The 12,637-nt window shown below is 40.8% G+C and overlaps 1 protein-coding gene across 1 annotated transcript in view; it reads right to left on the reverse strand.

The window, feature by feature from the left end:
* Positions 1–1,594: 1,594 nt before the first annotated feature.
* The window catches only part of SLC38A6 (solute carrier family 38 member 6), a 43,965-nt gene continuing 32,922 nt past the window's right edge, over positions 1,595–12,637 (reverse strand). The window contains exons 11-16 of the mRNA XM_075282778.1: positions 9,364–9,443; positions 8,263–8,363; positions 7,018–7,142; positions 6,799–6,943; positions 4,269–4,363; positions 1,595–2,433 (exon numbers count right to left, since the gene is read on the reverse strand). Coding sequence (XP_075138879.1) covers positions 2,350–2,433; positions 4,269–4,363; positions 6,799–6,943; positions 7,018–7,142; positions 8,263–8,363; positions 9,364–9,443 — 630 coding nt within the window. The 3' untranslated portion in view covers positions 1,595–2,349. The remainder of the gene's footprint in view (positions 2,434–4,268; positions 4,364–6,798; positions 6,944–7,017; positions 7,143–8,262; positions 8,364–9,363; positions 9,444–12,637) is intronic.

A 12,637-nucleotide genomic window follows, 5' to 3' on the forward strand; every position in this document is an offset into this window, starting at 1 on the left:
TTTTTGGTGCTCACCTTAGATCAGCAGGTTTGGATCATAGAGTCATGTCCTATTGGTGCAGTTTACTGCAGAGATTATTCCCTTTATTTAGTGTTAATTCCCCTTTTAGACCCTTCAGCTGAACAGAACACAAACACTGTAAATCTCTGCTCTCAGAATGACAACAAACGGAGACATAATAAGACGCCCCAATACAAATGACAACATCTTATAGCTAAACTAAGACCATAAACTGTTTGTTAATGGTGTGGACGGATTTACTGAACAAAACCAACCAAGCATTTACCATAGGGCTTAAAATTAAGATTACAAAAGCCGGTAAGCGTTTGTGAATAGGGTTACCTAACGGTAAAGATCTCAGCCAGACTGAGTGAATCCAGCAGGCGGCTGGTTATAATCTTCATACTGAACTGTGTAAAGTGAACTGAGACATATTTAGAGTAGGCAGGAGGCAACTGGACTAATAATGTTTTGTAACAGGCAAATAGTGTTCACCTCAACTATATCTCCTGTAATATGGTCACAATGTACACAAACTTAGACCTTGTTCATACTTGCATAAACTTTGCTTTAGTTTAAGCCTAGAACCTGTACACCATTGGTAACACTGTCGTTGTAAAATATTTTTGGTTGCCATTGGAAACAGACTGCAGGCTATGTGCATTTCGCTGTCAGACTTTGTTATGTGAGTAATTGTTATGTGAGGCCAAGAAATCAGAAAAATTCTGAAACTAGCTTAGGAAGAATGGACGAAAACATTAAGCAAGTAAAGTAGTACATGCAGTGTGAGGCCCGGTTCACATTTGCGCATGGGTTTCCTCTCCGGAAGTCTGCTTGGGGACCCCCGAATGTAAACCTAAGCATTCAAACTCATTTTTTTTCTCACTAGCACGTCGGAATAGCCTTAGGAAAAACTATTCTTCTCCTACTTTTCAATGTCTTCTCCGCACCGCCGTTTGCTTGAAATCCCATTTTTTGCCGGTATGCAAATGAGTACTCTTGCAGCACTGGGGCGGGTCCCCAGCGCTCAAACAGCACTGGGGGCGTCCCCAATACTGCAAGAGAACTCTCCAGCACCGCTTCCATCTTCTTCAGCAACAGCCTCTTCACACGTCTTTTTCCGGAGCGCGGGGGGGTCAAAATTCAACGCATGCGCAAGTTGGCTCTGCCAGCAAGCCTCGGGCAGAGCCGACTTCACATGCAGGTGGCCATAGAACTACAGGAGCATACTGTGCATGCTCATGTAAGTGGCCACAAAAAAATGGCCGCCTGCATGTGAAGTCAGCTTTGCCCAAAGCCTGCTGGCAGAGCCAAATTGCGCATGCGTTCAATTTTGACCCTCCACGCTGGAAGATGATGCGTGAAGAGGCCGTTGCTGAAGAAGATGGAGGCGGCACTGGAAAAAGTTCTCTCGCAGCATTGGGGATCCCCCAGTGCTGCCAGAGAACTCATTTGCATACCGACAAAAACCAGGATTTCAAGCGACCGGTGGCGCGGAGAAGACATTGAACGGTAGGAGAAGAATAGCCTTTCTTAAGGCTATTCCAATATGTTAATGAGAAAAAAATGAGTTTGAATGATAGGATCCCTTTAACTAGAAACCAGCAGACCCCATAGACCATAATGGGGTCCATGTAGTTTCCACATGAAAAATGCAGAGAGAAAGGTGCTGCTTGCAGGACTTTTCTCTCCGCATTTTCATGCGGAGAGGGAAACTGAATGGCCTGAATGCAGATGTGAACGGGCCTTACTCCTGTTATTAAAACGTATCAACAGCATAAATGATTTTTACAAAACATATTTTAAAAGAAACAGAATACTTAAGAAACAGCCCAAGAACGTTCTGGGAAAATACTCCCTTATGACCAATTTGTAAACATATAGCAGATATAAAAATTACTAAATTTGTACAAAATTATCTGGATTTGCTTTAACTAAAAGATGGAAAGGAAACAGAGGCACTTAGACAAAATATTCTTTATAGCATTGCTGTGCAATCTGAAAAGTCTGGAAAGCTGCAGGTTACAAAGTCCCACATCAAAACATATTTTTATGGTCAAATGGACCAATATCATTTTTACATCTGTCAGTAATTAAAGGGATGAACAGGTTTTTTTGTCATGTGACAATATTGCACTCCTGACTCACGGCCTCTTTAATGAACGGAATCACCACTCCCCCCTCAATATTTTAGATTATGACAAGTTTGCTTTCCCAGAAGACCCATAGGGTGGATGAGTGTCGTGCTTTCAACATAAACTGTTTCTCAACCAATTTCCCCCTGAAACTGGATATCCTTGGCTGTAAATCGTTGCACATTCTGTTCATATGTAAACTCTGGCGCGATTCTCATTCATTGTAAGCCCAGTTCACGGTAATTAGTGTTAAACTGCAGGCACCAATACAAATACCAAGAAGGACCAACCCACAGGCCTGGGAACAGCAGAGAAAACAAACACAAATTAGTACTTGTGGAAGGAATCAATTTACAGCGGGCGAGAACAGCCCATCATTCAGCCTTCACTTCACATCACTTCCCCATTGTTGGTTTGGGAAAACAGGTTGATGATGGCTATTATTAGGAGCGATTGTTCATGAAGGTTGTTGTGAAGAACAGAAAGACTTTACATAGGTGACTGAGACCTCTCTGGATGCATGCTCAGATATGTGGGGGGAGTATGTCATATCAGGGGCCAGTTATTTCTTGCTGTAGGTCTTGGAAGCAGGGGAGTGACTATTGCTTTCCCTTTATATCTATGCATAGTTTATAATAACCGCTTGTACTTTTACTTTTACTATTAATACAATAAATTTGAAAATTTCACAACTCTTTAGCTTTCACATATAGTGATTCTAAGCTAAATTAGTCTCCATGCAAGGACCTAAACCTCTAGATCCTCTATGATGAGGACACTGATGTAGGGTCTATATAATGATAATGCATAAGGGCCTCCAGCTGGAAAAATACAGCGGCTTGTGTTTATACAGATCCATCTACTGAAGTCACCATGTATGGCACAACTTCTGCAGCAATGTAAATAGTAATGGGCAGAGGGTAGACCACCAGACCATTAGGGCCAGGGTAGGGAGAGATTTAAAAGGAATATAAGAATATTTGCCACTGTGGTTTATGAGCAGCTGTCATTAATTTATTTTCTTCTAAGGGTGGCCAACAAATTAGATCTAGGTCAGAAGAACATGACTATTTTACATGGACAGGCAGCCATATAATCAGTATGGGGCCTCTCAGCTTTCCCCTACAAATATATATAAGGGCAAAAAAAAAAGGGGGGGGGGGTTCAACATGCCCTACACATTTGCTCTCAAGAAGATAAGCCCCCTATTCAGAACACACACATCGGTCAGTCAGGCTGAGTGTTATAGGGTATGTGGTGAGGAAGGTGAGGTTGGGAAAAATAACCATCCACCAAACAAACGTTCCAGAGACAGTTTCTTGTGTGTATGGACAAGACCAGAAACCTCTTTAACGTTCTGTTCTTTGTTGTGAGCAATTCAAGTCTAACAGATGACCCGAGCCCAGCCGATCAGCTGTTTGACGAGACTGTCGTGTTCACTTGCATGAGACTGAGCTGTGATCAGGCCATGTCACCGGTGCAGTGGAAGTGCTGGTGCTGCTTCAAATAGCTGATCTGGGTTCTAGGTTCTGAAACCCCGTTTAATTCCAATTTTCCTCATATTTTCAGAGAAGTAGAACCAAGTAGAACTTGCCTGTCATAGTGTCTTTCTGTGCAGCGTATATACCAGCCATAGATCATAAAGTGACGCTGTAGTGACGCAGTCACATGACATTGCACAGAAGTCTACCATGACAGGCACTTTCCCCAGGCTTCTGGCACAAACTAGACCTGTCTATGTAGAATAAATTGTGGGGGTGGGGCAAGTCTGCCAATATCACGCAGCCCTAAAACAACTAATATATATATATTTATATATATATATATATATATATATATATGTGTATAATTTTATATTAATTAATTTGTTCTACTGTGTAATTTAGGCTAAAGAGCAACACTAAAAAAAATGAAAAATCTAGTTAGTTGTCTACTAAGGCCAATAAAGGGGTCTGCTCCAACAAGAAAGCTGAGAAAATTAGAGACAAGAAGCCTCCAGTCTATATCAGTGAGCTAGGGAAGATCTGTAGGATGTTACATAAACATGAAGCCTGTGAATATGCCCACAAGTTACAGCAATTTGAAACAGTAGTTATACAGAAGACAGATGTCAACAGGAAAAAATCCACATACCCCAATCTTCTGGCGGGATAAAAAGTCTTCAAAGCTAAGCTTCAAGTAAAATAGTCCAGGAAACACAAATAGCAGACATGTTGAAGTGGTGGATCCTAAACAGGCAAGGAAAACATGTTCTGACTTCAAATATCTGTATAATTCAACTCAAAACTGGCTCAGAAAAGCATTTCACTCATAAGAGACCAATGATGTATGGTTGGGGCATTTCATTGGGGCAGTTAAACCCACTAGTTCACTTTAAAACAGACTCCCCTTAAGGAATCTATGTCATACCTTTAGTGACAGGGTTTCATGGGAACACAGTATACACTTAAAGTGAAGATCAACATATTATCACAATCATGTAATTTTAGGTCCAAAATCCTGTGTGGATTAGTTTCCTTATATTTTTGTATAGCGGCCAAAGTAGAGAACGCAAAATACTCTACAAAGACGTAAGTTGTTTGAAAAGACTAACGTAAGCCATGGAGCAGCTAAAATATTACCTTTAAAAGGATGCCTTAACAACTTATGATTTTTTGGGGAATATTGGTTGTATTAAATGGGTTTTCAGGCTTGAAGGAATTCTATCATTTAAAAATGCTATTTATCTCTTACCTTTATCTTGAAGGTCCATGCCGCCATTTTTTAAATTTTTCTTCATTGTCCCCTGTGCTCGGAGCACAGCATTGTCATCCATTCCAACACAACCTTTCTTCTGTTTCGTGGGACATTCTTCTCCTCTTCTTACAGGAGACCACCGTAAAATGGCCTACAGAACAGCCAACTGTGCATGTCTGTCTGCCATTTTGTGGTGGTCTCCTGTAAGAAGAGGAGAATGGCCGATGGAGCAGAAGAAAGGCGGCACTGGAATTGATGACAATGCTGTGCTCAGAGCACAGGTGAAACACACCTCGTGCTTTCTGAGCACAATGAAGGCTATTCCTATGTGCTTTTAGTTTAAAATGTATTTTTTAATGATAGAATCCCTTTAACTAACTGATGATCTATTCTCAGGATAGGTCATTAACTAAAGATAGGCAGGGATCAGACCCCTGAGCCGCGGGCGAGCAGATGTTTGAAGAGGGTGCAGCGTTTGGGTGAGCACTGCATCCTCTTCAGTATCTACCAAACACAGCAAGTAGGCCATAAGACTAATGAACGCAGAAGCGGAGTTCAGGGAGTGCAGCTGCTGCTCTGATAGCTGATCTTCAGGGGACCCTGTTGTCAGATTCCCCCAAAGATCTTCAATTGATGACCTATTCTAAGGATGGTAATATGGATGGAGACAGCACTCCAATGAGATTCCTCTACGGGTGCATGTTCCCAAAAAAAACAACCAAATTTCCCATAATAATCCAATAAAGAAAAAAATGGGACACTCCAATAGATGCTTGTTGAAATAGTTTATTTGATATAGGTATATAGAGAATAAATGTCACAGTTATCCAAGTAATATCCAAATACAGAATGCAACGTTTGGGTTTACAAACCCTTTATCAGGCTCGTGCCACATGGCTCCTCATTGCAGTGGCTGCTGCTCCTCTCAATCTCTTCCCCCTATTCTAGTCTGTGCCTTCTTGGCTTTTCATTCCACATCTCTGGTTCCTTGGGGACCCTTGCCTCTCCACCTGCCTCATCCACCTCTCTAGTCTTTCCCTGGTTTCCATTCACTTATTCCTGTAACTCTGCACTAGCATTTCCCCTTCTCCTTTTTCACACTCATTATCACTATTTTCTTTACCCCTAACACCCACACTATTTGGCTTTCATTTGCTCCTCTAGTAACTACTCCTATATCATTTTACCATTGGTGGACTTGTTCAGCTGGTCTAACCCTTCATGCCATCATACCAATATATAATGGTATACCTTGGCACATTTATTGTAATGTATAAGTACATCCTTACTCATCAATTATCTTGAAAGTGTTGCCATATGTATTGTATGATTAGTATTTTTCCATTCCAATGTTGCTGTTACTTTACCACTTACGCTGAGTATCTTCAATTACTTACCGGCATCCTGTCTATGTTTTCTACTTTACTATGTGACCTGCCTAGAACACTGTGACCTCAACATAGTTCAGAGTAATCACCGATTATTGCTATAGTCCTTCTCGATTCATGTTATTACTTGTACTCTTCATAGGTATATCCTATTTTGTGCATTCATACCTGTATTTTTATAATATTTCCAGCCTGATGAAGGGGTTGTGACAGTCTGTATTTTAAGATTACTGGAATAATGGTGATATTATTATATTTTCTATATACCTATATAAAATAATTGAAAATTACTTCAACAAGCAGAACATCTCTGTTCTGGAGTGCTGTTCCATTTCTTCTTTATTGACTATCCTAAAAATAGATGATCAATTAGAAAATCCCTTTAATAAACGTTATAATATACTTTATTAACAGATTTTGGCTCCTGTCCTATGCAACAAATCCAGGACTGTTATTTACTAAGAAAGAAAGGAAAAGTGAACGGTTCTTTTACCTATATACAAATAGATAGAGTTGGACATGGGCTTTTAATAACTTACCAACAACTCCAAATACGTTCCTTATGTCTGGAACAAATATGGCAAGAAGCACAATAATGATATTTAGAGTCAACGTCACTAGTATATGACGGAGGTAGGAGAATCGATAGTTGGAGAAGAACATCATCATGAACGCCTTTCTTGCCTACAAAAAATAAAATTGCAATTTATAACCATCATTTATACTGGGAACCCTTGAAGAAAGTATAAGTTGCTTACAGGAAAATGGATGAGAGGCACAGTCAGGAGCACGGCTAGCAGAATGAAGAGCCGGACGGTTACGATGAGGATATCACTTGGCAGGAATCTGCTGTAACCTTGTAGTAGTTCAGACTCTACTTTGTCTGCAATGACATAAATACACAATATATAACATACTGGATGGTGATGTCTATGATCACTAGAATACAACTATATTACAATGTACAAAGAAGAAGCACCCAGCTACGGTTGTTAGAACAGTCAGGTTATACTCACTTGATCAACCCTGGCAAAAAAATTTTTGATAATTTCTGGTGAGTCAGTGTTGTCCGATAGCAGTGCGGCTTTCATTATAATAGATGTATTGAGGCAGTCGATAAATTTTACAATTTTGCAAATTCATAGTTTGAGTGTAAAGTTCTGTTCGCCTCCACAATGCCAGATCCTTTACCTGACACCAACAATGCCCAGAGAATGCCACTGACATATAATGGGCTTCATTGAGGTTATGTCATGGTATCTGCCATTGGGACAGGAAGAATAGTGCTACATATTCCGCTATTACTTATGTCAAATGCAATGAAATCTGCAACCGTGGAGCCAATGACAGATATGAGCAGAGGTTTAGATGGTAAAATTCATAAAATGCTGCTATATTGGCTTGCAGTTGCCTTGATTTATTTTATCATCCCTTGCCATAAAGGGGTTTTCAACAGGATAGGTCATCAGCACATGATCCATGGGAGTCTTAACCCAAAGCTTGCACCGGTTAGCTGATCCGGCACCCTGCACGTGCTGGAAGATACTGTTCTGGTGGGGGCCGGAAGCAGCACTACTTCTATTCAAGTAATAGGTACAGAGCTACAGTACCCCTGCCACTGCTACACAGTGGACAGAGTTACAACACAGTCCTATTACTTCAATAGAGCAGAGCTCAACAGTGTGGGCTCCAAGTTAAGACCCCTACCAGTCAGATAGTGATGATATATTCTGTGGATAGGTCATCAGTATCAAAAAACACTTGGAGACTCGAAAACCCTTCAAAAACACCCTAAGAAAATAAGATAAAGTAGTTAATGAATAGGTAGAGATGTTGCAAACTTTACCATGCCATCGCTATCGAACGCATCAAAAAAGACGACCTAATATTCTGTGCCACAGTGTAGTTAATGTGACATCTGTACTTTGACAAAATTTACTTTTATTCATATAAAGGGCGGGGAACTCAATGCTATGTCTGAGAATAAGAGACAGAGGACATACCATAAAAAGTAAGGTAACCAAATAATGCAGAAATAAAATAGATAAAGAAGCTTAGCGATATTCCAAGGTTAGCGACATTCTGCATCCGGCTCTTAGATGGGCTGGTGAAAAAATAGGAAAACATAAAAATTAATTTGTCATGATCAACACAAGGTTTCATACATTCTACTGAGGTTTCAATACAAGGATATCAGCTAACACAATGTAATTTATAGTTACATAGTTGGTCAGGCTGACAAATGACACACAACCCGTGACCTATTATATTCTTGCTGTACGTGCTTTCCTTCCAAACTCTGCATGTGAAAATCAGATTAATTCCCTAATCGATTAGCCATATCAAAAGTACATGGTGAATACGCCATTCTTTGTCTTTTGAAACACAGCTTGTGTATTTCATAGCCTTTGACCGACACCCATAATATTAAAAAAACGGTGAAGTGAATAACATTGTATCACGATAATGACACATGGTGGGATATGGCAGGAAGCAAGTGAACAATCAGCTCTCAAAGGCCATGTGCTGGAAGCAGAAATAAGGGGCAAGTGTAAGAATAGGAGTGATTTTGATTAAGGTCAAATTCTGATATCTAGACAACTGTGCTAAGATATTGACAAAATGGCAGGTTTGTGGGTGGTTGCCCCTGGAACATAGTCGACAGTACCTACCAAAAGTTGTGCAAGGAAGAACAACCAGTGAACTGCCAACAGGGTCCAGGGCCCCTAAGATTTACTGACGTCAGATCCCTGGAGACACCAAGTCACATTTTAAAGGATCTGCTACTAAGATCTTGGTGTCTGACGGGATACCTTCAGTGGTCTTGTGAAGTCTGTGCATTGTTTCGGTGATATGAAGGGGGCCTACACAATATTAAGCAGTGGTTGTAATGGTATAGGTAATTGGTGTATAAGAGACCTCTTTTTTCATCTTACAAGCTTTCTGTATCTGTGCACGTATGTAGGAGATCTAGTATTTTTGTTTGTTTTTTTCAAAAACATCACCAAAAGCAACAGTAGAAAAATGATAAACTACATCACAGGATATAGATTGATAGAGTCCAGCCAGCGAGTAAACTCGTAGTAGGTCACTGACATACTCACCTCTTTAGCTCACAGTAAATGGGCAAAACAGATGTATGGCACAGAAATGAAAAAGCCATGGTGGGTAGTGCAAATGAGCTCTAAAATGCAAGAAAAGAATAGAAAACGTTTCCAACAAAAATGAAAGATGGTTTGTACGACATGAATGTAATATTATGTTAATACAGTCATCAGTACACAGAGGAAATATCTAGTTCATGGGATCAATATAGACTATTTGGGTTCCAAAAACGATGGTAATTTTTAGTGCATAAAAGAGCCCCTATTGGTGTATAAGAGGTGCATGATCCATGTTCATGGTTTTACCAACGTTTTGTGTTATTCTTGGGAAAGGGTTGTATTATACAGTACATTGTAAGCACTGCAATACCATAGCTACTGCACAAGTGGGACAGATTTTGCGTTTCCTTGCCTGGATGTTGCACAGTGTACAGAGCTGTACGGTTTGGTTCTGGGAAACAGCTCCCTAGAAAATAGGTCATTAATAGAGACCACCATAGGCAACAGTTTTAAAAGGGTTATCCCAAAAAGCATATTTATCCTTTATTCATAGCATAGAGCAGGGGTCCTCAAACTTTTTAAACAGTGGGCCGGAGGCAGAGCAGGTCGCACAGACATCGGGAGCGGTGCCCTCCAATAGGTAAAGTGAAGTGCGCTCCATGGCCTGGCCAGAGCTCCCCAGGAGCTTCATTATAAATGCACGCCTGCCGGCGTTGTCAGCAGGGCCAGACAGAAGTGCTTGGTGGGCCGCATGTGGCCCGCGGGCCGCAGTTTGAGAACCCCTGGCATAGAGGATAAATAGCTGATTGGTAGAGTCTGACTGCTGGGACCCACCAATCCTGAGAAAAGGGGTGTTTTATCCCCACTGTGAATTCAATCTGAACGTAACCAAGCTCACTTCAATGAGAGGGCCAGAGATAGCCAAGTACTTAGGGTATATCTCCATTGCTCCCACTGTAGAGAATGGGAATACAGATTTATCCCTCTGCATCCAGCAAGGCTTTGCCTACATTCAGCCCAGCAGCTATTTATCCTCTCTCCTATGAATAAAAGATAAATATGCTTTATGGTACAACCCCTTTAAAGTTCCAGCCATTATAGTTAACTCAAAGGGTTTTCCTGAGCTGAAAATATTGATGATCTATATCCAATTGGTGGGGTCCGATACTTAGCACCATCACACAGAGTCTGAAGCAGAATGCAGATGGTTCGTGCAAATGTTATGCAGACGATTTACGCAAATTTTACGTGCTTAGAATGTTCTGCAGTCGTAACCAAAATTAGTTCATCTCCTCCAATCACCACAAAGACTCCGCAGCGTCTTGGACACATTGCTTTGGTGACCTCCTTCTGGTGGACCAGGAATGGAGATACCAAAGAAGGCTTTAGTGTCAAGTAAGCATGTAACTTCAAGGAGTTATTCTATAAACTTAGTCAATTATTCTTAGAATATTTCTAAGAGTAAAACCAAAAACTGTCTGTGTCACACTACAGCTGCTGTACAAAGACAAAAGGACAACTTGGAGAAGTACAACACTGGCAGAGCATACACCTTTTTGTTGTACTTGTCTCAAGAGTCACTGATATAAAGCAGTTTGTTATTACTGCGGCCAAGCCAAATAATGGACAGACAATATAGCTCAAGGTTTTAATGAAGGCAAATAAATAGTTACTTAAGAACATAAGGTAAACTCCTGAGTCCAACAAATTGTGACTGACCTCTAACACTATAAAAAGGGAAATGGCATGTAAAAATACCAATACAAAACAAAAACAAAGAATTTCACACTTGGCCTGTCTTGATGTGACACAATCTCTGCAGTTACCACGCACAGGTAGCTGTATCCTAGATAATAACCAAGGACGGACACTTCACTTTGTTGTCTTTGTAACCCAATACGGCTATAAAAGCCAATGGGTAAATCAAGCTTGACAAGAACAAGCATCCTTGGATTACATGTATAAATGTCCCCAACATTTTAAATCCCTCCATCGGTCATCCCTGGTGTAACCCAACTCTCCCCTGGGGCCCATTATCCCCTTGAATGGTGCCAGCTTTTGATGTTCAGAAGATCAGAGGGTCTCTGATCCTTGTGACTCCATATCAGTCCATCATTATTGTTATGCCAAGGGCCTCTTAAAATGATGTATTAGAGGGAAATACAGTGATTAAGTTTCTGCAGTCACCAGAACTAATACTGCATTACATTTATACAGGACGGTAACATATTGCAGGGGTTGGATAGCTCTGCTGCACCATTACTGTTTGTGTGCTCCAAAAGCCACGGGAGGACATTATACCAAAAAATGGTTCAAAGGAAAAGTGGAGCACTTGTCCATGGCAACAAAGTAGGACTTCATCTAAATCGGATTGTTAGTTGCTATAGGCAACACCAGTTCTGAGAAATTCCCATCATGGTGTTTTGAGGAGATACATCAAATATAAGGGTAGGGAAGTTTGGTGACCACTGGTGTAATATATTTTATGGTACTTCTTTTTAGTAGAAAAACAGTCTATAAAGTTATTTCAAGCAGCACTCTAAGGCTAAAGCCAAGTCCCACATAGCGCGCCACAGCAAAAAAAAAAAAGAGTATAGGAAAAAACTGCAGCGGCAACGCATCACAGGTTTTCCCACAGCGCTTTTCACAGAGGTTTATCTCTACGCACTTTCTGCTTCCATTAGACCTATAAGGAAACAGCCAGTGTGCGATTTCCCAAACCATCACGTGTGCGCTGCGTGGGTCTGAGTGGTGACATTGTATTTAATCCTTAAATCACCTTGGTACCGTACTCAACTTTTCAAGGTGCTCTGGTGCCTCGCAGTGTTGTCCGGTCTTCTCGGTCCAGTGTTGATGTACGGCAGGAGTCCCCATCCACACGTGACCACTGAGGCCAATCAGCGGAAGTTTGTGAGAGACCTGTTAGAAGACGATGGAGCAGAAGTACCGGACCGCGCTGGGAGGACACTGAATCACCGAGGACAGGTGAGTATGATATTTTTCTTTTTTTTTCCTTTTTCCTTTTACCTCCCCTGGCATATTGAAAATAAATAAATAAAAAATTGGCTAGACAACCTCTTTAAGGGGTGTGTCTGAGATGTAAAAAAAAAAAAAAAAGGGTAAATTTTTTTCCAAGAAACAGAAGCACCTATTCTATGGCTGTTGACTGGTATTGTATCTACCACAATTATGTGAATCCCATTCTTATGACTGAATTATTCCAGCTTTCGAAGTTCTATGAAGATGGTGCAAGATGGCAATGGAGAATGTTAGA

Source organism: Leptodactylus fuscus, chromosome 7 (assembly GCF_031893055.1).
Source record: "Leptodactylus fuscus isolate aLepFus1 chromosome 7, aLepFus1.hap2, whole genome shotgun sequence".
Lineage (NCBI taxonomy): Eukaryota > Metazoa > Chordata > Amphibia > Anura > Leptodactylidae > Leptodactylus > Leptodactylus fuscus.